Below are 24,706 nucleotides of genomic sequence, written 5' to 3'. Positions count from 1 at the left end.
TGTTAAAATTACATTCATTCAGACTGAGCCTGGTGTTGCCTATATAAAAACAGAATTAATTATTGTTAATCAGTCTAATCAGGTGCTCATAAAGTACCTATAATCAGAGCCTCATGCTGTGCTCAGACTCCATTACTGTGTAACACAGTAGGGCCACCTTTCTAAGTAAGTGGCAATAATTGTCCAAGTGGGAATTCCCAAGTGTAAAGACATTCCACCCCTGGCTTTTGGCAACGGTATGAATTTTAAAGAAAAAGCAAACCTCGATATGCTCATGGTTTGAAGGGACCTGGAGAAACTGAGGAAGCCTCTTGCTTAGCCACATGGTAATATCCCTGTTTGTGTTCACAGCAAACGGTTCGTAACCCTCTTGTAAGCCACAGATGGTGAAATATTTCAAGGTGCTGACATCCTTTCCAAAGTTCATCCTGCCCACCTGAGCCACTCCAAGGCTACAGACAGGAATGAATCCTGGGAAGAAAAGAAAAAAACAAAATGTTCCGTATCATTGGTATAAGAGCCTGTTTGTTTGGAATTTCCAAAAGCACCGCTCTGGAACTCTCATCTCTGAGAGAGTCGTCGGCATAAAGTAAAAGAGTAGTTCGAGAGAGAGACCACTGTTATTAAGTTTTACATGCAAGGGTCAAAAGACCAGTGTTTGCTCATGGTTTACTGAACGTGGCCCCTAGATAAGGCTCTTCTTTTACCCTGGACTCCTGTGAAGAAGGTTAGGTGCTCAGCAGCCCCTCGTCCTCCAGGGATCTTAGGGTGTACGGCAATGGAAGGATGTCGCCATCACACAGCCTCTTAGCTCAGGAGTGCATGGGACTCTCTCAGAAGGAAGGTGAGAAGGAGGGAAACGCCCAAGTGGGTTTGTCCTTCGATCTAGCACAAGCACTTGAAAACGTGCAACTACCAAACACAGCCTAAGCCACAGATTTCTTTGCACATAACTCAAGGGAAAAAGGATTGGAAGCAACAAATTAAAAAAATTTTTTTGATATTTATTTTTGAGAGAGAGAGAGAGAGAGAGAGAGAGAGACAGTGGGGGAGGGGCAGAGAGAGAGGGAGGCACAGAATCTGAAGCAGGCTCCAGGCTCCAAGCTGTCAGCACAGAGCCCAACACAGGGCTTGAACCCACAAACTGTGAGATCATGACCTGAGCCGAAGTCAGACTGCGCCATCCAGGCACCCCTTAAATCTTTTTTTAATGTTTATTTTTGAGAGTGAGAGAGCATGTGCGTGCGAGCGGGGGAGTGGCAGAGAGAGAGGGAGACAGAATCCGAAGAAGCAGGCTCCAGGCTCTGAGCTGTCAGCACAGAGCCCGACGCTGGGTTCGGACTCATGAACCATGAGATCATGACCTCGGCTGAAGTCGGACGCTTAACTGACTGAGCCACCCAGGTACCCCTGGGAAGCAACATTTTTAAAGGTTTTCATTTGCTTGTAGCTGCTTTCGATCTATGAAGAAAACTGTGTCCCCCCTTTTTTCTGGGGTACACTACACCTAAGCATAGAAAATTAAAATAAAAATAAATAAATAAGTAAATAAATTTTCAGATGTAGTTGCTAAAAATCCCACTGAAACTCCTCCATCTGTCCCTTACCCTTTGATGTCACTGCCATTACAGATTAAGCAGGGCAATCCACACCTAACCTAAATAATTAAGACATGAAATTCAAAATGTAAGTCAAAGTAAACAAGAAACGAAATCAAAAGCAACAGCAATAAGCGACGGGGGAAAGCCAAAATATTTCATCAGCTAATGTAATGAGTTGCAAGGTTAGTACATCTTCCTGCTACTGAATGAACAGGGGAAAACATATTAACATTGTTAATTGTTTTTTTGAATTCTTTGGAAAAACGGTCTTTAGCAAAGGGCTGTGATGATCATTTTCAGTGTTGGGGGGCTGCCTAGGTACTCTTCCTTTCCTTCTATAGTGTTTTACACAGAAATTCAAGTAGCATAATAAACAAGGTCAGTATTGGAATGGAGACTACAGAGCAGAGGATGTAACTTACAGATCAAAGAAGCAGTGGATCCTACGAATAAGCCAGCAACTGTCTACCATGATGACTTACGCTTCATCCTCCGTTAAAATTAGTCAATGTAGGGGCCCCTGGGTTGCTCAGATTGCTAAGCATCCATCTTTGGTTCAAGTCATGATCTCATGACTTGTGAATTCAAGCCCTGCATCAGGTCTGTGCTGACAGCTCAGAGCCTGGAGCCTGCTTGGGGTTCTGTGTCTCCCTCCCTCTCCGCCCCTCCCCCACTCATTCTCTCTCTCTCTCTCTCTCTCTCTCTCTCTCTCTCAAAAATAAACATTAATTTTTTTTAATTAGTGAATATAAAAGCAATATATAATCCTCAAAATAGCACAAGACAATAAAAATTACATCCTATCATTCATAATGATTTCACGCAGCTTGTATTCATCAATATATACCCAAATAAACAGTGGTATAACAGTGTTACCGGCCAGGAAGCAAGAACACATCCAGCTGTGTTCAAGGAAGCGTGAATGATGAGTTTCTAGTTAAAACTAAAGCCCACAGCTGTGTGTACAGCTGTGACAGCTCTTGAAGTGTCAGTCAAGGGAAATTGTTTTCAATAAGTGTCTAGAAAGGAATCAAAGAAAATGACTGCATAAATACAATAGATCTGAGACAGGTTGAAATACATTTGCACAAACTGGCATATCTAACATCCATTTGACATAAACTGGGGGATACCAAGACAGAAACATCTCCGATTGTAAATACGCATTTCTTTCTAGCCACATTATATGTAGAAGGAATCCCTACCCTATAAGTGAAGTTATAAATACCCACATAGATCCCTGGGTGTTTGTTATATTAATATCTGAACTTTTCCGCATGTTTGAAATATTTTCATTTATTTTTTTAAGTTCTTTTTATTCATTTTGAGAGAGAGAGAGAGAGAGAGAGAGAGAGAGCACGAGCAGGGGAGGGGCAGAGAGAGGGAGGGAGAAACCTAAGCAGGCCCTTAGTGGGAAGCCCAACTTTCAGTGGGAAGCCCAACTCGGGACATGATCCCACAAAACGTGAGATCATGACCTGAGCCAAAATCAAGAGCCAGATGCTCAACTGACTGAGCCACCCAGGAGCCCCAGGAAATCTTTTCATTTAAAAAACCAAGTAACTAGGGTTGCACACAACGATTTATGTCCCAAACTGTTCACTATGGCTGCATTTATGATCACAGAAAATATTTTGCACACTAAATATGTTTTTCCATTGATATGTAATACTATTTAGCTTTCGAATCTGGTTTTCAAACGGTCATTATTATATACAAAAATATTCATAGTACATATTATTTTAAGAAAGAAAGAAAGATATAGCATATGATTAGTTTTTAAAGATGGAAAGGCAAGGGGCGCCTGGGTGCCTCACTTGGTTGGGCATCTGATTTCGGCTCAGGTCATGATCTCATGGTTTCCCAGGTTCAAGCCCCATGTCGGACTCTGTGCTGACAGCTCAGAGCCTGGAGCCTGCTTGGGATTCTGTGTCTCCCTCTCTCTCTCTCTGCCCCTTCCCCACTCGTGCTCTCCCTGTCTCTCTCTCAAAAATAATAAACAAACAGTAAAAAATTATTTTAAAAATAGATGGGAAAGCATTAGAAGTTTTTTAATTAAAAGAAGTTACAGAGGGGCACCTGGGTGGCTCAGTCGGTTGGGTGTCCAACTCTTGATCTCGGCTCAGGTCATGATCCCATGGTTCCTGGGATCGAGCCCCATCCTGGGCTCCAGGCTGACAGTGTGGAGCCTGCTTTGGATTCTCTCTCTGCCTCTTTCTCTGCCCCTCTCCCTCCCCCTCTATCAAAATAAATAAACCTTAACAAAATGTTATAAAATGGTGGAATTTTTAACACTCTTTGTTCTTTTTCTGTCTCTCAACAGATTTTCTTCAATGAATATGCATTTTACTATAAAAACAACTGACAGATTTTGTGAAAATAAACTAATCGTTTAATAAACTGGAACACTGGAATATACCTACGTCTTCCTCATACAGAAATGTGTACAATCGTGTGGGTAGTGTGGATGGTCCAACAACAAGGGCAGCCTGCTAAAGCACAAAGTCTCAATGCTGGTGAGTGTCCAGTGAGTTACCAGAAATCTTGCCAATAAAATTAAACTGGTACAAGATTTATGTAGAGCAATTTAGTAATGTGCATTAAGACACTTTCAACCATTCATTTCCTTATCCAATAAATATTTATGAGCAGCTACCATGCTCTAGAAACTGGGGACAATAGCTCACTGACACACAGACATCAGCCCAAAGGTTCTCACAGCCTAATGAGGCGGGAAGACAAGGAAAGACATCATACCTCTCGACCCATCTCTGGAGATGGGGTGCTAAGAGCAGAGGAGAAGGAGAGAGAGAAAATTCAGGAAGGTTTCTTAGAGGAGTTGTCACCTCAGATGGTAGACAGGCCTAGATACTAGGAAATGACTTAGATCACAGTGTCAAGTCTGAGAGACCTGCATTAAAATCTTAGTTCCAGCACTTCTCAGCTATTTGCCCTTTGACGGGTTACTTAAATTCTCTAAGCTTTAATCCTTTCTTCTATAACATCTACCCCATAGATTACAGGTTTGTTTTTTTTTTTAATTTATTTTTGAGAGATAGAATGTGAGTGTGGGAGGGGCAGAGAGAGAGGGAGACACAGAATCCGAAGCAGGCTCCAGGCTCTGAGCTGTCAGCACAGAGGTTGACACGGGTCTCAACCTCACAAACCGTGAGTTCACGACCTATGCTGAAGTTGGATGCTTAGGCGACTAAGCCACCAGGCACCTCCCCCCTCCCGCCATAGATTCCAGTTTTATTTTTTTATTTTTTATTTATTTTTGTTTAAAAATTTTTTTTTAACGTTTATTTATTTTTGAGACAGAGAGAGACAGAGGATGAACAGGGGAGGGGCAGAGAGAGAGGGAGACACAGAATCTGAAACGGGCTCCAGGCTCTGAGCTGTCAGCACAGAGCCCGACGCGGGGCTCGAACCCACGGACCATGAGATCATGACCTGAGCCGAAGTCGGACGCTTAACCGACTGAGCCACCCAGGCGCCCCATAGATTCCAGTTTTAAAAATGAGATCCTCTATGAGCAGTGCTTAAAACATGGAGGCTCGGTGAACAAAATTAAATTGGGAAAAAAAGAAAAGGTTAAAGAAACTAAATACTCATAATAAGAGAATGGATAATTTTGATATATACACAAAATTAAGTATGTACAGGATTCATCAAGAGGAAATTGTAGGGAGAGAAGAAAACCAAACGGGGAAATAATAACACGTGGTGATTCCATGTGAAGGGTAAACAGGTGTCCATTGCACTATTCTTGCCCTTTTCTGAAAGGCTATTTCTCAAAATATAAAGTTGGCTAAAAAAAATCAAAAGCCGTATTTGGGGCACCTGGGTGGCTCAGTTGGTTAAGCGTCCAACTTCAGTTCAGGTCATGATCTCACAGTCTGTGGGTTCAAGCCCCCGCATCAGGCTCTGTGCTGACAGCTCCGAGCCTGGATCCTGCTTCGGATTCTGTGTCTCCCTTTTTTTCTGCCCCTCCCCTGCTTGCGCTCTGTCTCTCTCTCTCTCTCTCTCTCAAAATTAAATAAACATTAAAATTTTTTTTTCAAGTTATGTTTAAAATGTTTTTATATCTTGGAACAACATATATAATATTAAGTTAAAAAGGTGGCTGTGGACATTTATTTTTCCAAAGCAATGCTTTAAATGGGGAAAAAGTACATGAAAGCCAAATTTCTCTCTGGGTAGTGGGGATATATACAGCTTTTAGCCATTTTTGTTACACTTCTTTGTATTTTCCAAATATTTGACAAGAATTTGTTACTTTTTAATAAACAGATATAATTTTTCATTAATTTATGGCAGATATAGATGATATTTTTACTTTTGTAGATGATATTTTTACTACTTTGCTATCTTAGTCCTCTTTAAAGGAAGGTATTAAGAAAGTCTACCCAGAATTAGAATTTTTTTTTCTTTTTAGTTTAGATGAAGCTGAACTGAATAAAAATTAAATCATACTGTGACTTCTGAAGATGGAGTTTTAGTAACTTCTGTGATAATAAGAACCAATATTTCTATAAATTATATGTTTTTACATTACCATACATACAGCAAGAACAACTAGACGGCAATGACATCAGAGAACAAAGAGTGGAAGAAAATTACAGGTACTTTTTGGTCACGGGACAAAAGGGCCAGAGCTCAGTCACTTCCGGTTGGCCAGTACTTGGCAAAGGGGACCATAAATAAAGGTGCAGACAATGGATGACATGGCCATCACACGAGGCTCCCAAGTAGTGACTAATGTTCCCTGTGTGTTTATCTGATGTGCATCTCACTGAACACGAACAACCATTTGGTGAGACAGGAATCGTTACCACTTTCTAGACAAGGCAACCCACATTTTAGCTGAAATCACTTGCTCACAACTGGGTGGCCGGAAAGGAAACCCAGGCCTGCCAGATCCTACGATCGATACTTTAAGCCAGGGCCATAAATAAGCAGAGAGTAGAGATACTAGGTTTTGTGGGCCAAACTACTCAAACCTCAGTTGAAGTGCAAAAGTGGCCAGAGACAGTGTAGAAGTGAATAAGCATGACTGTATTCCAATAAAACTTTATTTACAGAAACAGGTGGCAGGCTGGATCTGGTTCTCAGGCCTTAGTATGCCAACCCCTACTCTAAGTCACTATTCAACCCTGTCTCCATTTAGTATCAGGTCTTACCATTCAGCAAATATTTAATGAATACCTGGCATGTGCCAAGATCTGTTCTTGGTTGGAGATATAGCTGTGAGCAGAATGGAAGAGTCCCTAACCCTCTGGAGCTTACCTTTGTGTAGGCATAACAAGTAAATAGTTATATCTATATTTACAGAGTATACATTTATATAGATATAGATATAACTATGCACACAAACACACACATATACACACACAAAGTATATAATACAAAGTATATATAACGTATATATAATATAATATGATGTAATATAATATGATATAATATATAACCATACATAATATAATGTCAGGAAATGACAAACGCAATCAAGACTGACCGAATGTTTGCCATAAATTAAACAAGATGGGTTGATAAATGACATCACTCTTAATAACTGCCCGTAGCAAAACATGATGATTGAGGTTCAGTTCTTTGTTAGTTTGAAATAAGCTGAACACACAAACATCCCAACACAATAAAACAGATATCCACGCAGTTACATATGCCAGCACACGCTCAGGCAGACGTAAAGTTTGGTCCTACCTTCCTATGTTTTATGTTCCCAATCTTCTATTCCAGTCACCTTAACTGACATCTTGCGAATAACAAAGCCTCATGATATCTAAGGGAACTTTTCTTCCTGGCCGGGGATCTTAAATTAGTACCCATGAGTCCAACTGGTTTCCTGGGGCTGTGCCAGACCCACCCTAACCATTTGTAAATTTGTTAAAACAGCAGCTACGACGTATGGTTCAACTGTTTCCTTCAACAAAAGACAGATGGCTTCAGCAAATTTTAACTTTCTCCGTTGACGAGCCACCCTGCTCCGGAGCAGAGGGGTGTGTGATGAGTGTGCATGTCCACCAAGGCACTGGCAGTCACAAGGATGTGGGGGTGTGACGCAGGCGTGAAATCTGTGGCGGGGGCTAAAATGAAAGAAGATAAAGCAGATCACAAGCATACCAGCTTGTTGTAAGAACATATGGTTTCAGACTTCGAAATTTCTGGACTACAGATACGGATCCTCATTTATAACCCAACCAAATGGCCAAAACCAGTAAAAATGGCTGACATTACACCAAAATGTAAGTTTGAATTATTTGCTCAGAAGAAAGGATAACTGGGGCGCCTGGGTGGCGCAGTCGGTTAAGCGGCCGACTTCAGCCAGGTCACGATCTCACGGTCCGTGAGTTCGAGCCCCGCGTCGGGCTCTGTGGGTTCTGTGCTGACAGCTCGGAACCTGGAGCCTGTTTCCGATTCTGTGTCTCCCTCTCTCTCTGCCCCTCCCCCGTTCATGCTCTGTCTCTCTCTGTCCCAAAAATAAAAAAAATAAAAAAAATAAAAAAAAAAAAAAAGAAGAAAGGATAACACTTAATAGCACCTTAGTATGTGCCAGGTAATATGTAAACACTTTTCCATTTATTATTAAATATTAACCCCATTTTTCAAGATGAGGAACCAAGTAAGACGTTAAAACATTTGTCTCAGGCCCTACAGCTAGTGAAATGGGAAGTGAGAATTTGAATCAAGAATGCAGGAGGGAGGACAAAATAAAAACAACACACACTTGCCTTAGATTTCTGGGATCTTAAGAACTGGAAGGGGCATAAACCAATCACTTCCAGTCAGAGCTTTTATTTTAGGGAAATGAAAACAGAGAAGCTATTTGCCCAACGTCACACAAGAATTATAATTTTCAGAACTGGGTCTAGAATCCAGGGCTTCACACATGAAATCTGCCGCTTCTATTCCACGTTGGCTTGGAAAATGAATTAACAAATAAACTAAGTGTATTAACAAATACACCAAAATTCCATAGGGAATTTACTATGTTTTAAGCTCTTTAGTGTGCAGACTTCGTAATATCAGCTTTGGCATAATAGGGACACCCCCATACTTTCTTCCTGGTTCTTGGTTCACTTTGGATCATCAAGGTCATTAGGAATTTTATTTTTGACCCTGAATACTAGCAAATGTCCCTCTTCACCAAGGTATACAATGTCACTGTCAATTAACTGCCCAGTTTAAGGAGAGTTTGGTTTTCACTGAGCTCATCAATCATTTCCCGATGCTCCATGTAACATGTACAGAAAATAGACATGTAAACTCAAAAGACAGAAATTAGATCATCTGAAATTTAACTCTAGGCAATCAAAATAAACATTCTCCTCATTTGTTAATGTAGCACACAGTGAAGAGTTTTATTCCTGGACACGTCCAGAGAATTCGAGGATCTCTCTTTCTGATTCTAGACAAAACTATGAAACCAATTATGCTAGTTCCTGACATCTTCATACTCTAGAATTTGTCCACCACTTTATAACGGATGGCTTTATCTTCACTCCAAATATCCAATGTCCCAACACAATTCTTTGGCTGTTTGGACGGCCCCACGGCAGTGACTCAAAGTCCTGACTTCTACCCATGAGTACTGATTTTTAATTAGGGAGATCCTTCATAAGTTACTGTCCCAGGTCTGATAACAGATATGCATCTCAGGTCTGTTATCAATGGCAGGTTTTTTAGAGTGACACTAGTGACAGAAAGGACTTACGGGGGAGCCAGAAGGCTGGGATCTGGGGTGGTGCAATCCTTATACTCTTGTGTCATGTTGAAAATCTTCTTAATGAGCCACATGATTCCACTGAGCAGTTAATCTGTTGTAATATTTCCACTGAGTGTGAAAATATTGTTAAGTACAGTCCAACAGTTCTATATTCTTCCTCTTTTTTAAAGGTAGCATGGTATCATCAGTAATGGAAAGTTTTCCTTCCCTCTCCTTAGAGGTCTTCTCAACCAAAAGCTATGTGATTATTTTAATTCCGACAATATTCTTCTCTTTTGCTTCCGACAATATTTCTTTAGTCTAAACGAGTCTAAACCCCATGCAGACTCAGCACCAGGAATTCTGCTCACTGTCCTCCCAGGTGGCAGATACAACATGGAAAGCCTCACTTCTGGATTTGATTATAATGATTACAGATGCAGACCCCGAGGACTCCGAACTGATCTTTAGTTACAGAAGAGCCGACAAGGTTGAAAAAGCTCCAGTGTGATGAGCCACTTACACAACACAAGAAAGGCACCTACAGCCAACTTTGTAAAATGCAGGTAATCTGACAAAATAACTGCTCTTTCACCATATGGCAAGATTTTAAATGACTCTTACTTGCTTTAAATTAAGGGTACGATGAGCTCTTCAAACTATGGATAACAGGAGGCTCGGCACTCAGGAGTAAATCAAGAGTGGTACTAGGTGAGCAGGGGCTACATGTAGAGGGGGGCAGCGTAGAAGTTTGCTGGGGCTGGGGCGCCTGGGTGGCTCAGTCGGTTAAGCATCCAACTTCAGCTCAGATCACGATCTCGCGGTCTGCGAGTTCGAGCCCCGCGTCGGGCTCTGGGCTGATGGCTCAGAGCCTGGAGCCTGCTTCCGATTCTGTGTCTCCCTCTCTCTCTGCCCCTCCCCCGTTCATGCTCTGTCTCTCTCTGTCTCAAAAATAAATAAACATTAAAAAAAAAATTAAAAAAAAAAAGAAGTTTGCTGGGGCTGCCATAACAAAATAGCACAGACTAGGCGGCTTAAACAACAGAAACTGATTCTCACAAGTCCAAGATCAAGGTGTCCGCAGGTCTGGTTTCTCCTGAGGTCTCTCTCCTTGGCTTGCAGATGGCCACCATCCACGGCCTTTCCTCTGTGCATGGGCACCCCCCCACCCCGCCCCTGACATCTCCTTGTTTTCTTATAAGGACCAGTCATCGTGGAGTAGGGCCTGACCCTTATGACCTCATCTAACCTTAATTAGTTCTTTATTTTTTTTTAAATATTAAATATTTTTTAATGTTTTGTTTGTTTTTAAGAGAAAGAGAGAGACACACACACAGACTGCGAGTAGGAGAGGGGCAGAGAGAGAGGGAGACAGAGTCTGAAGCAAGCTCCAGGATCTGAGCTGTCAGTGCAGAGCCCTGTGCAGGGCTCAAACTCACAAACCATGAGATCATGACCTGAGCCAAAGTCTGATGCTTAACCGACGGAGTCACCAAGGTGCCCCTTAATTATTATTTTAAAGGCCCAAATATAGTCACATTAGGGGGTTAAGGCCTCAACATATGAATTTGGATGGGGGTGAGGCACAATTCAGTCCATAACAGGGACACAGACGTGGTTGCATTCAGAATGCTGTATTCACCAGCAGACATATCTTCTCTGAAGCCGTGCCTGCTGAGTCCCAAGGGACCCTGAAGGAATCCGTGGATTAGAAGAATCTGACTTCTAGGAGGAATTTCATTTAATACTCTCACAAGGCATTTTTTCTTCTTTTTTTTTATAAGGAAGCAAAACTGATTTTTCACACACTTTGGGAGATAGCAAGCCCCAGCAGAAGATATGCATTCATCTTCATAGTAGTAAGAACTGGCTCATACTGCATGCATTCTTGAAAGAAGTGTGGGACACACATTATGTATTCCAGAAAATTCTGTGCACCATCGTCCCTGTGACCTCAATGTGCCAGGTAAACGTCGTACTATTCCCATGTTTTCACCAACGTTCCTTTGTCTTTCTATTTTCTTTTTTGCTTTACTGTCACTATTTTGTTTTTCTTTCCTTTGTTTTTAAAGTTTATTTATTTTTGAAGAGAGAGAGGGAGAGAGAGGATCCCAAGCAGGCTCCCCACTGCCAGTGCAGGGCCTGATGCAGGGCTCAAACTCAGGAACCATGAGATCATGACCTGAGCCGAAATCAAGAGTCAGATCCTTAACCACCTGAGCCCCCCAGGTGCCCCTTATTTTGCTTTTCTTACATTTACATTTTTCTTTACATTTATATTTTGTGAGGGAATCTGAAGTTTATACTACTTGAGAGTTAAGAGAAAGACTGAGAGCCATAAACAACCAAATCAAAGAACGAATAAAGGAGGGAATGTCTTTTAAGTTAGGGCATAACCATGTTCAATACTGACATAATTTTAGGGGGACCTGGTATTTCTTTAGTCTAAACGAGCTTTAATTGGGAGGCTCAGGGATGCACCCTTATTTTTCCTATTGAAATTAGTGATGATTAGTTTTTGACCTATGGAAATTTGCCCTATGAGTGTGCTTTAAGTAATAAAATATCCTCATAAGGCAGGGAAGAGGGCAAAGAGCAAAATAAAAGTGCAATTTGCGAGGAGCTGGTACTTGGGACTAAGATTCTGTTTTTTTTAATTGGGGCACTTGGTTAGATAATGTGTGAACCACAAGATTTCCTTCAGTCCCTCCAGAGACCTAGAGAAAAAGCCATTGGTTAGTAGTCTTCCTGGCTTCTTTTCTCCAGGCTAATAAACAGATCTCAGCCTTTGAGATTTTGCATTCTGCTGACACCAAAAAGCAAGAGATAAACCCAATCCAAAAGCTTACCGAGGAAAAGGTCATTTCTCCCTGAGGCCTGGAGCGGCTACAGGTATTCGATGGAGGGCTCTTCCCTCCCTGAGGTGGCCTCAGATTGACCCTAAGGATGGGAAACACTGAAGGGGAAAGAACATGGCCATTGAAGACCATTCCCACTACCTCATCATAACTGCAGACTGGGAGAAGAGATTCCAATGAGATGCACCTCCCCAAAAGGGCTGGGGCACCATTAGAATTCAGAAATCTTTTCAAAAGAATTCTCTTGTGTAGATGTTATGTTGGAATGTGGACAGGGAGACCTCTCCCCGAGACAGGATTCCAGAGAAGGAAGCAACAAGAGGGACCAAGGTAACATGTGGGACACAAGGCGATGAAATATAAGAAAGCTGAAGAAGATGGAGAAAACAGAGAACAGAAGTTGGGGCTGTGGGAAATACGAAGCCATTCATTTTGCCCAGAGGGCCCCCCCATAAACACAGGCACCACACTCTTCAGACACAGGCCATTACTATTCCTTATACTCATACCCATAGCTTCTCTGCTGTAAAAGGAAAGATTCTTCCTGATTTCTTGTGCTGGAGATCACACCCCTCTTCACCTTATCAGGAACTTCATTTCAGTTAATATCGTCTCTCAGACTTTAACCATCAATTTCTCCCTCTACTCGGTCATTCCCCAAAGCTCTATGGACATGCTCACGAATCTCGTATTTTTTTAAGGATCTCAAGTGCACAGAAGTGGAAGGTGGATTAATTACAAACTGTTGTTCTTGACGCACTCTTGTCATGACCTGCTTTTGCTTCTTTAGTTGGACTTTTTAAAATACTGTAATTAAGTGGGGTGCGTGGGTGGCTTAGTCGGTTAAGAGTCTGACTTCGGCTCAGGTCGTGATCTCGTGGTTCATGGGTTCAAGCTCTGCGTCGGGCCCTGGGCTGACAGCTCAGAGCCTGGAGCCTGCTTCAGATTCTGTGTCTCTGTCTCTCTCTGCACCTCCGCAGCTCGTGCTCTGTGTGTGTCTCTCTCTCAAAAATAAATAAACATTAAAAAAAATACTGTAATAAGTGTCTGCTAACCCACCGCCCAATGGAGAAACTAAAGCCTTCACAATAGCCTACATCAACCATATCATGCTGATGTTCCCATCTCCCTGCCTCCCTCCACCTGAGGAAACCATCATCGCCTTAAATCCTAAAATTAGCACTCTGTTATTTTCTTTATATGTACTTTTAAAATAGACTTAGAAAGTTTTGGTTGCTTAAAACTTTTACAAAAAATGGTAACATGCTATATTATTCTTGTATTCGTTTCCGATTGCTTTTGTAACAAAACACGGCAAATTTAGTGGCTTAAAATAAAACCAATTAAGTATTAGCTTATACTTCTGAAGACCAGAAGTCCAAAGTGGATTTTAACTGGGCTACAAACTGTCCACAGGGCTTGTGTTCGTTCTGGGGACTCTGGACTCTGGGGGAGAATCTGTTCCCTGCGTTTTCTAGCTTCTAGAGGCTTCCTACTGCCCCTGATGCCTGGCTCTTTACTCCTTCTTCAGAGCCAAGATCTTCAAATCTCTTCACTCTTTCTCTCTTTCCTACCCACCCCCAACTTCTGCCTCCCCCTTCAAAAGACCTGCAAGTTGATTACATTGGAGCCACCCAGATAATCGAGGATAATCCTCCAATCTTAAGATTCTTACCTTAATCACTTCTGTAAAATCCCTTTTTCCAGGCAAGGTAATCTATTGAGAGGTTTTAGGGAGTAGAACATGGACGTCTTTGCGGGGCACTGTCTTTGCCTGCCATAGTTCTCTTTCATGACTTACTTCATTCCTTGAAATATTCCTCTTGTCATCTATCACTACAGTTTCCCAGTTTACTCATCCACTCTCCTACAGGTGCGCACCTGATGGGTCCCTGGCTTTGGCTACTGTGAGCAGTGTTCCTATGCACATTCTTGTTCCTCTCCCCTGCTGTAGACATGTATAAATGTCACTGGGACAACTGGAATAGAATTTCTGGGTCATGGGTATGTAAATACTCAACGTGCAGTGATTCTGTCAAACTTTTTTTTTTTTTCAGCAAGGGCACCAATGTGTACTGTCAAGAGAAAACAGACATAAAATAGCATCTAATTATGGGGTTGCAGTTCCCTGATCATTAATAATAATAAACATTTCCTCAAATGTTTATTGTCCACCTGAATTTCCTCTATGAGATGTCAACTCATGGCTTTTCATCCTTTTTTTTTTTTAACAGATTTCAGTTCTTCATGTTCTCTTAATACTTTTTTTTTCAGTTGTTTACATTGCATTTGAGTCTCTCTACCCCACTAATAAATTGTTTTTCCATTTTCTTTAAGGTTTTCTTATTGTTCTTTTAATGAAATTCTTAAATTTGTACAGATTTACGAGTCATTTATAGTCACTGGTTTTTGTTTATATTTGTTTGTTCTACTCTAAAGGAAAGGTTTCCTATCCCCACAGTCTAGAAGATTTGTCTATATTTCCTACTAGGAGTGCAAAGTTTTCCTTTTGGCATTTAAGACCTCAATCCATTTGGGGCTGGCTGTCACACATATGGTGTGAGGAAATTCTCTGATCTCATCTTTTCCATCCAGATCCCATTTTTCACAATCTTCTTTTCCCCACCGTTGCGACATTCCACCCATCACATTAGAAGGCTCCATACAAAGAGGTACCTGGGTGGCTCAGTCGGTTGAACATCCAACTTCGGCTCAGGTCATGATCTCGCGATCTGCGAGTTCAAGCCCCATGATGGACTCTGTGCTGACAGCTCAGAGTCTGGAACCTACTTCAGATTCTGTGTCTCCCTCTTTGGCTGCCCCTCCCCTGCTCGTGCTCTCTCTCTGTCTCAAAAATAAATGTTAAAATAAAATAATGAAATGAAATGAAATGAAATGAAATGAAATAAAATAAAATAAATAGAAGGTTCCATACATGTGCTGGTGTTCTGTCATCTGTATTATACCCTACTGATTAACTTGCTTATCCTTGCACTAATACTACTCTGTCTCAATGATGATAGCTTCACAATAAATCCATTTATTTTATCCTTTAAAATAAATATAGTAGGACATACACCCTATCCTTGCTCTTCTTTATCATGATGATCTAGATACTGGAGCCCTTTATTCTTCTATATACATTTGGGAAACATCATGTCAAGCTCTGTGAAAAACTTGTTGAGACTTTGATGAATGAAGCATGATGTTTGGATTGAATCCATACATCAATTTTGGAAGAATTAATATCTTAAGGCTGTTGTCTCCTCCATGAACATAATACAGCTCTCATTTATTCAGTAATAAATCTCTTTTTAAAACTACTTTACTGGGGCGCCTGGGTGGCTCAGTCGGTTAAGCATCTGACTTCAGCTCAGGTCATGATATCGCGGTTTGTGGGTTCGAGACCCGCGTTGGGCTCTGTGCTGACAGCTCGGAGCCTGGAGCCTGGAGCCTGGAGCCTGTTTCGGATTCTGTGTCTCCCTCTCTCTCTGACCCTCTCCCGTTGATGCTCTGTCTCTCTCTGTCTCAAAAATAAATAAATGTTTAAAAAAAAAAAACTACTTTACTAAGGTATGATTGACATATCAAAGGCTATACATACTTAATGTACACAATTTGATGAGTTTTGAGATAAGTATACATCCATGAAATCATCACAATCTATGCCACAGACATATCAGTTATCTCCAAAAGCTTCCTCCTGCTCTCTTATTTTTATCATCATCATCATCACCAATGTGTGTGTGTGTGTGTGTGTGTGTGTGTATGCGCGCGCATGTGCGTGGTGTGAGGTAAGAACATTTAACATAAGATCTACCTTCTTTGCAAAATTTTAGACATATAATTCAGGCCTATAGTTAACTAAAGGAAGAAGCTCTCTAGGATTTACTAATCTTGTATAACTAGAAGTCTCTATCCTTTGGCTAACACTTCCCTATTTCTCCCTTTCCCTAGCCCCTGGCAGCCACCATTCCACTCTCTGTTTCTATGAGTTTGACTATTTTGGATTCATCATGTAAATGGTATCATGTAGTACTTAGGATCTGTCCTTCTGTATCTGGCTTATTTCACTTAGTATAATGTCCTCCAGCTATCCATGTTGTCACAAATGGCAGAATTTACATCTTTTTTAAGGCTGAATAATACTCCATTGTATGTACATTTCACATTTTCTTCATTTATCTGTCAACACTTAGGTTGTTTCCTTACCTTGCCTATTGTGAATAATCCTTCAATGAATGTGGGATTGCAGAGATCTCTTTGAGATCCTAATTTCAATTCTTTTGGATAATACCCAGAAGGAAGATTGCTGGATTACACAGTTCTATTTTTAATTTTTTGAAGAATCTCCATATAGTTTTCTATAGTGACTGTACCAGTTGACCTTCTCACCAACAGTGCATGAGGGTTTCCTTTTCTCCACACCCTCACCAACATTTGCTATCTTTAGTTTTTTTGCTCATAGGTATGAAGTGATATCTCACTCTGGTTTTGATTTGCATTTCCATGGTGATTAGTGATGTTGAGCACCTTTTCATATAACTGAGGGCCATTTGTATGTGTTCTTTGGAGAAATATCTATTATGTTCCTTTGTCCATTTTTGAAACGGGTCATTTGTTGTTGTTTTTGCCAATGAGTTGCAGGTGCTTCTTATAAATTTAAGAAATTACCCTTTATCAGATATACAGCTTGAAAATATGTTTTTCGCATTGCATAGGTTGCCTTTTCATTGTGTTGATGGCATCCTTTCTTGTGCAAAAGGTTTTTAATTTGATATAACTCCATTTATCCATTTTTCCTTTTTTTTTTTTTTTACTGCTTTTGGTATCATATCCAAAAAAATCATTGCCAAGGCCACTGCCAAATAGCTATTCCCATATGTTTCTTCTTGGAACTTTACAGTTTCAGGTCCTAGAGTTAAGTCTTCAGTCCATTTTGAGTTGATTTTTGTATATGGTCCATCCAATATCATTCTGTGTATAGCCACAAGAACATTTGTGTATGGTCCAGAATTGGATGAAGGATCCAATTTTATTTTTTACATGTGAATATCCAGTTTTCCCAGTACTTGTTATTGAATATGCTAACCTTTCCCCATTATGTAGTCTTGGTATCCTTGTCAAAGATCAGCTGACTATATATGATAAATCTCTTAATACAGTTAATTTCTCAATAAAGCTCAGTGATTTTTCTCTGTAAAGGTATTGTACACCTTAGGTTAGAGTGAAAATTAGTTACTGAAAATACCTGATGTTACTGTAAATGGTATCTTCGTTTTAATTCAGTTTCACATGTGCATCTAGCATGGAAATCTAGCTACCTTGCTAAATGATTCCTATTACTGTCTGACAAATAATCATATTATCGGCAAATAATGATAGATTTGTTGTTCCCTTTATTCTCATTCTCATCCTCATCATTTCCGATTTCATTTCTTGCCATATCACAAGTTTGAAAACCATTTATGACAACAGACTGCTTAGGGCAGGAAGGTACCACGGCTGCTAAAGTACTGAAAGATTTTGTAAGTGTTTTAGGTTTACATTCTTCTTACAACCTATCTTTGTATCTGTGCCATGCTTCTTTTGGCATGTTTTACCATTATCCTAATTCCTCCTTATTGGTACAGAGACAGTGAGCTTAGACACATACATAGTGATTATTAAGGCAATCAAAAGAACTATGTGGTAAGATAAATGAAAAAATACGTATTAATAATATACAAATAATATAAATTATGTGTATTTGTAATATATAACATAAATATAAATTATAAGTATATTATGTGTTATATAAATTATACACACATGTAATGTATTATATATTGTATAATATAATATATATTAGTTATATATCATAAATCTAAGTTATAAATATATAAATAATATAAATACATATATTTCAAATTTCTACTAGGCCTGGTTCTTGTCCCCTACCTAACATGGTAAGAATCACCTCCACTAGGCTCTTGAGGAAGTATATAAAGAGGAAGTATATACACTCCATATAAAAAATGATTACTTAAAAAAAAGCTTGAGTCCTAAAGTTGATATGGGATAATCATCTCTGGCTTTACAAAGATGGACTGGATTAGTCAAAACTCCTTTCAGGTTCTTGCAAAGGGGCAGGTGTCTGGCTACCACAACTCTGTGTGTAAAAGCGTGAATATCAACATTCACACTATACACAACATGGTTTGTGATAAAAATGACTCCTGATGGGTTAACTGCATACACACGGGGAGAATTATATATACTTCTAATGATGCCCGATGAAGAGGAATGCTTGGGGATGCCCTGCACACGTTAGAGTTCCCCTCCTCTATCCTTCTGAGTAGACAGGATCCAAGGATGGGCTCCGTAGTGCTTTGGCAGCTACAACATATTCCTGTGCTAAAAAATCTGTTGAACTAAATAAATGGTTTCTCACACTTGCTCTTTTGAACCCTAGTTGTCTCAAGGGCTATCTCTTAGTCGTGGTGGGTCAATTAAGGAGCCCATCTCAGGGTCTCCCGTTATAGTTATACCCAGAGCATACCCATCGAATTTCCTATTTAGTAAGCTATGTAAAGATAATTGAGAGAGAAATGGAAAATTCCACTCTAAAAAGTATTTTATTTTTTTTTTATTTTTTATTTTTTTTTATTTTTTTTTTAAAAATTTTTTTTTAACGTTTATTTTATTTTTGAGACAGAGAGAGACAAAGCATGAACAGGGGAGGGGCAGAGAGAGGGAGATACAGAATCCGAAACAGGCTCCAGGCTCTGAGCTGTCAGCACAGAGCCCGACGCGGGGCTTGAACTCACGGACCGCGAGATCATGACCTGAGCCGAAGTCGGCTGCCCAACCGACTGAGCCACCCAGGCGCCCCTCTAAAAAGTATTTTAAAGTCATAGGCATAAAACTCCATTTTATGGAAGAAAGTCTAGAATTATGACCACTTGCTAATTGTTAATGTTAATCGTTAATGATCATGGCTACATGAAACTTGCAACATGCCTTAGGGACCAAAAGACACCTCCCCAACACCTCCAACAAAAGCCCAACGATATGCACCATAAAATTTTCAGATAATCCATCAGAATGTTGTATTAACTCTACAGCAGATGTACCAGTATAGGGTTCAAGTCATTTAAAAAAATTTTGAAATGCTATGAGGTGTAAAATCAAAAATGCTGTTTACATGACTGTGCCAGCCAGACTCACTCAGTCCAGTTCATCACCACGATGGTGATTGGTCTGTGCAACAGTCCTGTGGCATGAACATTTGTTACATGCTTAAACAGTATGGATGAGCATTCCACATGGTTTATAACTCTAACATTACACATAGATTTATGTGGCATAAATTTAACAAAAGAACTCAAACAGGCATTTACTTCCAATGAAGGGAGGCATAGTATGCAACAATTATTAAATAACAACCAATTAAACAATAAAATCTCAGGCCGTACCCATGGTACTGGCCAGTACAGATACATAACACAGAAAAAGCCCCTCTCCCACCTGGCCCCCAGATACATTAGCAGTCATAAACATAATCCCAGAGAAAGGGAGATGGGTGATGGGTCGGTAGAGTACCAGTTTCTCCACCCAGAGATACACGTGTGCAAAACAGAAATTAAGTTATAAAATAATAAGATTCCTATTACTTTTACAAATCTGTGTTTGAGAAATGATGGACGTGCCTGATCAAAAGCTTGTTGAATGATGGGGTGTCACCCAGACACCACCCAGGCCACCCAGGCCGTCAGTTAAGCGTCAGACTTGGGCTCAGGTCCCGATCTCACAGTTCATGGGTTTGAGCCCCGCATTGGGCTCTGTGCTGACAGCTCAGAGCCTGGAGCCTGAAGCCTGCTTTGGATTCTGTGTGTGTCTCTCTCTCTGACTCTCCCTCTCTCTGCCTCTCCCCCGCCAAAAAATAACTAAACATTAAAAAAAATTTAAGGGGCACCTGGGTGGGTCATTCGGTTAAGCATCTGACCTCGGCTCAGGTCATAATCTCACGGTTCATGAGTTTGAGCCCAGCATCAGGCTCTGGGCTGACAGCTCAGAGCCTGGAGCCTGCTTTGGATTCTGTGTCTCCCTCTTTCTCTGCCTCTTCCCCTGTCACACTCTGTGTCTCTCTCTCTCTCTTTCAAAAATAAATAAACATTAAAAAAAAATTTTTTTAATTAAAAGCTTGTTGAATGAATGAATATAGAGTTTAAATCAAGGAATGAACTGGATAACTTTTGAGGATCAGGGACCGGTTTATAAATCCTAAAAATACCGACTGAGGTATATCTCTTAAAATCCATGACTATATATATATATTCAAATAATAAGTTATATCCCAAAGCCATTTTGAAAGAAAAATGTGTTTGCTCATTTTAAAATGAGATATTTGTAGAGTATTTTGTTAAGTACTGTCTTGCTTACATGCTCTAGAGCAACACTATCCAAAAGAACTTTCTGTGATGATGTAAAGGCTCTAAGTCTGAGCTGTTCAGGAGAGGCACCAGTTAGCCACAGGGGGGCACTGAGTACTTGAAATGGAGCAAATGCCTCTGGGAAACTCAATTGTAACTTTATTTCATTTAAATTAACGTGAATTCAAATAACCCCATGCGGCCAGTGGCCAACTTCCTGGAAGGGCAGCTCTGAAGAATGAATTTTTCATTTATTTCCAAAGGGCTTTCACTTTTCCTTCACAACCTTGCTCCAGGTCACCTCAAAGCCCTGCACTGTGCTTCCATGGAACATTCTGCGTTTCTTCAATTTAGAGCTTCCCCACTGAACAGAAATTATTCGAGTATTGACTTCCCCGGTATACTGTAATCTACATAAAAACAGGACAGCGTTTTATTAATCTTTGTCATCTCAGCATCCAGCGGAGGGACTGACATGTGGCAGGTCCTCGTTACACTTTTGTGAAATGAATGAACAGAAAGAAGCTATAAGCAGCTGATTAAACGGGGAAGTTCTAAATGAAAATTTAACGTTTGTGGAAAACTATCCTTTTGCCTGCCATTTATTTTCTGATTCACATGCATAAAAGCCATTTCTGCCTTACTGAAATCCTAGCTAAGCAGGAGAGGTAGTGTTTCTGCTAAAGTAATTTCAAGGGTGTCTGATCAAATAAGCCATATGGCACCCTGGCAATTTACAGCTGCAACTCATCTGCTCACTCACCGTCGAAGATGGCTGCTTATGAAACGTTAGAACAATCGCCTTTGCTGTGCTGCGAACCCGAAGGCCACTTACCGTCACCAACATCGAAGTCCTTGAACGCCAGTTCCGAGCCCGAGTCATCCAGAAGGATTTCGCCATTCAGTGTGAACATCATGGTGTGCTCCGTCATGTCCACCATGCATCCCACAACATCGCCCGCTTGCCAAGAGCGCCCATAGTGTTCGTTGCCCTGGTGCCACCGCTGGGCCTAAGGGACAGAAGAGTCTCTTGTCACAGACAAAGCCGGGAGAACAGCACCCACCCACCACTACTGGTAGGACTCACAGCAGCTCCTTCTAGTAACACAGCAGGAGGAAGGGCTCAGTGCCACCCCACGCACCAGCGGGTCACACACCCTAAGCGATGTGGAGGTGCCTGGGAATTCTACGTCCCTTTGATTAACACTGTATGCTATGGAATCTTGAAGAACAACCCAAATGCTATGTCATTACTTTGAGGAACAATGACTTTAAAAATCAAACCCGACACACTTTCTATTTAAAACAAACAAACAAACCTCTGTGTCCTTAGAGGTTATTTTTTCTCACTAAAATGAATGCTTCTCAGGATTTGGGTTGTTTTTCTCCATTCCTCCAAAATGCAAAGAATTATGAGTAGAGAATAAGGCTGAGAATTTATCACTGAAAATGACATTCTAGTTTTCGTCTACTTCAAAATAAAATTCCATTCCTTGGAACCAATGGCATGGATACTTTAACAAAACAGACATCTTGAAGCATTTCAAGATATACTAAAACTTAAAAAGCTCCAAATCAAACCTAAAAATATTCTTAGGATGTTTACTGAAATAATACACCAAAAATTAAATGTGCCAACAATGTTTTGTATACAGAGGTAAAATTTCACATTATAAATACAATTCAAACACATTTTTGATAAATGTGACTTGTGAATCTGTAAGTACATTCCACTGATTTATGGGATCAAAATTAGTTACATCAATTATTTTGTCAGATAAATCTTCTCATTTTCCCCTCAATCGTCGCCTTCATTGCAAACTGATATGTCAGGGGGTATAGTCACCAATGTAAAGTAATGATATGATTATTTTCAAGTATAATACACTCTACTTTTAAAAATTTTATTTCAGAAAGTGTTAGCTTTCAATAAGTGTTTAGATATTCTATCTGAAATAAAAAACAGGTTCAGGAAATGTGGTGTTTCACAACAAAGTGGGTCTGTTGTCCCCTGGAAGACACATTATTAATTTCTAGCCTAGAAATGCTGTCCCACTCATGCCTACCTCAGTACTCAAATGTCAAGTCTCCTCATGATTGCTTATTTACTCTAACTTTCCTTTTAATTAAAAATAACTTTTCCCCTGGGGCGCCTGGGTGGCGCAGTCGGTTAAGCATCCGACTTCAGCCAGGTCACGATCTCGCGGTCCTGTCCGTGAGTTCGAGCCCCGCGTCAGGCTCTGGGCTGATGGCTCGGAGCCTGGAGCCTGTTTCCGATTCTGTGTCTCCCTCTCTCTCTGCCCCTCCCCCGTTCATGCTCTGTCTCTCTCTGTCCCAAAAATAAAAATAAAAAAACGTTGAAAAAAAAAAATTTTTAAAATAACTTTTCCCCTTCATATGAAAGGAATGTAAATTCATGGAAGAAAATCACAGAATAGAAAAGACTAAAATTTCTATAATTTTTCAATCAAAAAATGACTATCATTCTATTGTGGCTAGGTTCATATACATATTATTTTTTTTATTTTTAAATAATTTATGTACATAAAATAATCTTTAAACATTTATATAATGTGTAAGTAAATAATAAAATAAGCACCTGACCAGCTTCCATCCACCTTAAGAAATATTACTAATAATGCTGAAAATGAAAACTTTTTGTCATTATAAACAACAGTCTCCAGCATTCTTGTGGCTATTAAATGTGTTTACCTATCATTGATAAATTTCTTCTATGGAATTGCTACGTCAAAGTGTATGCATTTTAATAGTTTTTTTTTATGTTTATTTATTTTGGGGAGAGAGGGAGAGCGAGTGCAAGCAGGGGCAGAGACAGGGAGAGAGAGAATCCCAAGCAGGCTCCAGCCATCAGCACGGAGCCTGATACGGGGCTGGAGCTCATGAACTGTGAGATGATGACCTGAGCTGAAATCTAGAGTCAGAAGCTTATCCCACTGAGCCACCCAGGCGCTCCAAAGTACATGTATTTTTAATTAGCATATGCATTTTAACACTTCTGATAGATAAGGATGATTCATTTTTTGGGTAGCAATGTTTTACTTCTTGAATTTCCCTGTGGGGGAAATGTTTTGAGATTACAAGGACAAAATTTTCTTGGAACTATTTCTGCTGAGTGGGTGCTCCAGAAAGTCCTGATTTTACTGCCCTACCCAAAGAATGGCAGTGGAAAAATCTCTCTCTCTCTCTCTCTCTCTCTCTCTCTCTCTCTCTCTCACACACACACACACACACACACACACACACACACACACACACACACACACACACACACACAGTATGTAGATGCCTGGGACACAGCAGCCTACAATACCCAGAGCCTACAAATTCCGGTGTCTGGTGCTCAGCAACGTCTGCTCACCTTGAAGCCATCAAAAGCAAAGGCACGTTCGTCTGAGCCCAGCTCTTGGTCAGGTTGACAACCTGGCCTGCTCCATCCAACTCTCATGTCTCCAGCAGTGACAGCCTCAAATTCAAAATACCACCTTCCTGCCTTGACGGCATAGGTTTTCTCAGCGCGGAAGATTCGGAACCTCTCCCCGGTGCCGCTACACACTTCGGCTCGGGCAGCTGTGAATGGAAAGAGATTCCGGTGACCACTGGATAGGACATTGCAAGAGGAGACAGGACACCACACAACATCAGTAACCAAACTTACCGTGAAGTTGGTAATAATACCATCTCTCTTACTCTGGTTCACATTGTATGAAGTGTTTTTATACATATGATCAGCCACTGTCACAAGGAACCAGCTTCGAGAAGGGGAAAAGACAAGGGGCTTCCAAGGGAGAGATGGGTTATCAAACCTCAGTTACACTGCAAGGTGGGTGATGCTTCCTCCCTCAGCCCCTGTTCAGCAGGGAATTATCTTTCTGCAGGAAAAACACCTACCAGCCTCTTGGTGGTTTGCCAACAGAATCTGAGATGAACTTGACGACATGGCCGGAAAGAAGCCAATAAAAGAGATCTGAACTGCTGTGCACAAGAAATGAGTAGACGCTTGTGTATGTGAGAGAAGGAAGAAGCTGCCAGGAGGTGACGAAGACAGAGAGAAAGCCACAAGGTAAAGAGATAAATGGCACAGAAGGG

At 40.7% G+C, this 24,706-nt stretch overlaps 1 protein-coding gene across 4 annotated transcripts in view; it reads right to left on the bottom strand.

Annotated features, from left to right (window-relative positions):
• Nucleotides 1–24,706, bottom strand: part of RYR2 (ryanodine receptor 2) — a 768,107-nt gene that overhangs the window by 254,108 nt on the left and 489,293 nt on the right. For all 4 annotated transcript variants that reach the window (XM_058696266.1, XM_058696262.1, XM_058696264.1 and 1 more), the window contains 3 exons: nucleotides 23,979–24,187; nucleotides 21,435–21,609; nucleotides 263–471 (listed from right to left, as the gene is read on the bottom strand). In XM_058696266.1, the coding sequence (XP_058552249.1) occupies nucleotides 263–471; nucleotides 21,435–21,609; nucleotides 23,979–24,187 (593 nt within the window). The remainder of the gene's footprint in view (nucleotides 1–262; nucleotides 472–21,434; nucleotides 21,610–23,978; nucleotides 24,188–24,706) is intronic.

The sequence above is a fragment of the Neofelis nebulosa genome, chromosome 13 (assembly GCF_028018385.1).
Source record: "Neofelis nebulosa isolate mNeoNeb1 chromosome 13, mNeoNeb1.pri, whole genome shotgun sequence".
Taxonomy (NCBI): Eukaryota; Metazoa; Chordata; class Mammalia; order Carnivora; family Felidae; genus Neofelis; species Neofelis nebulosa.
Note: the sequence above shows the minus strand (reverse complement) of the source record. Positions and strands in the feature narration are given on the sequence as shown.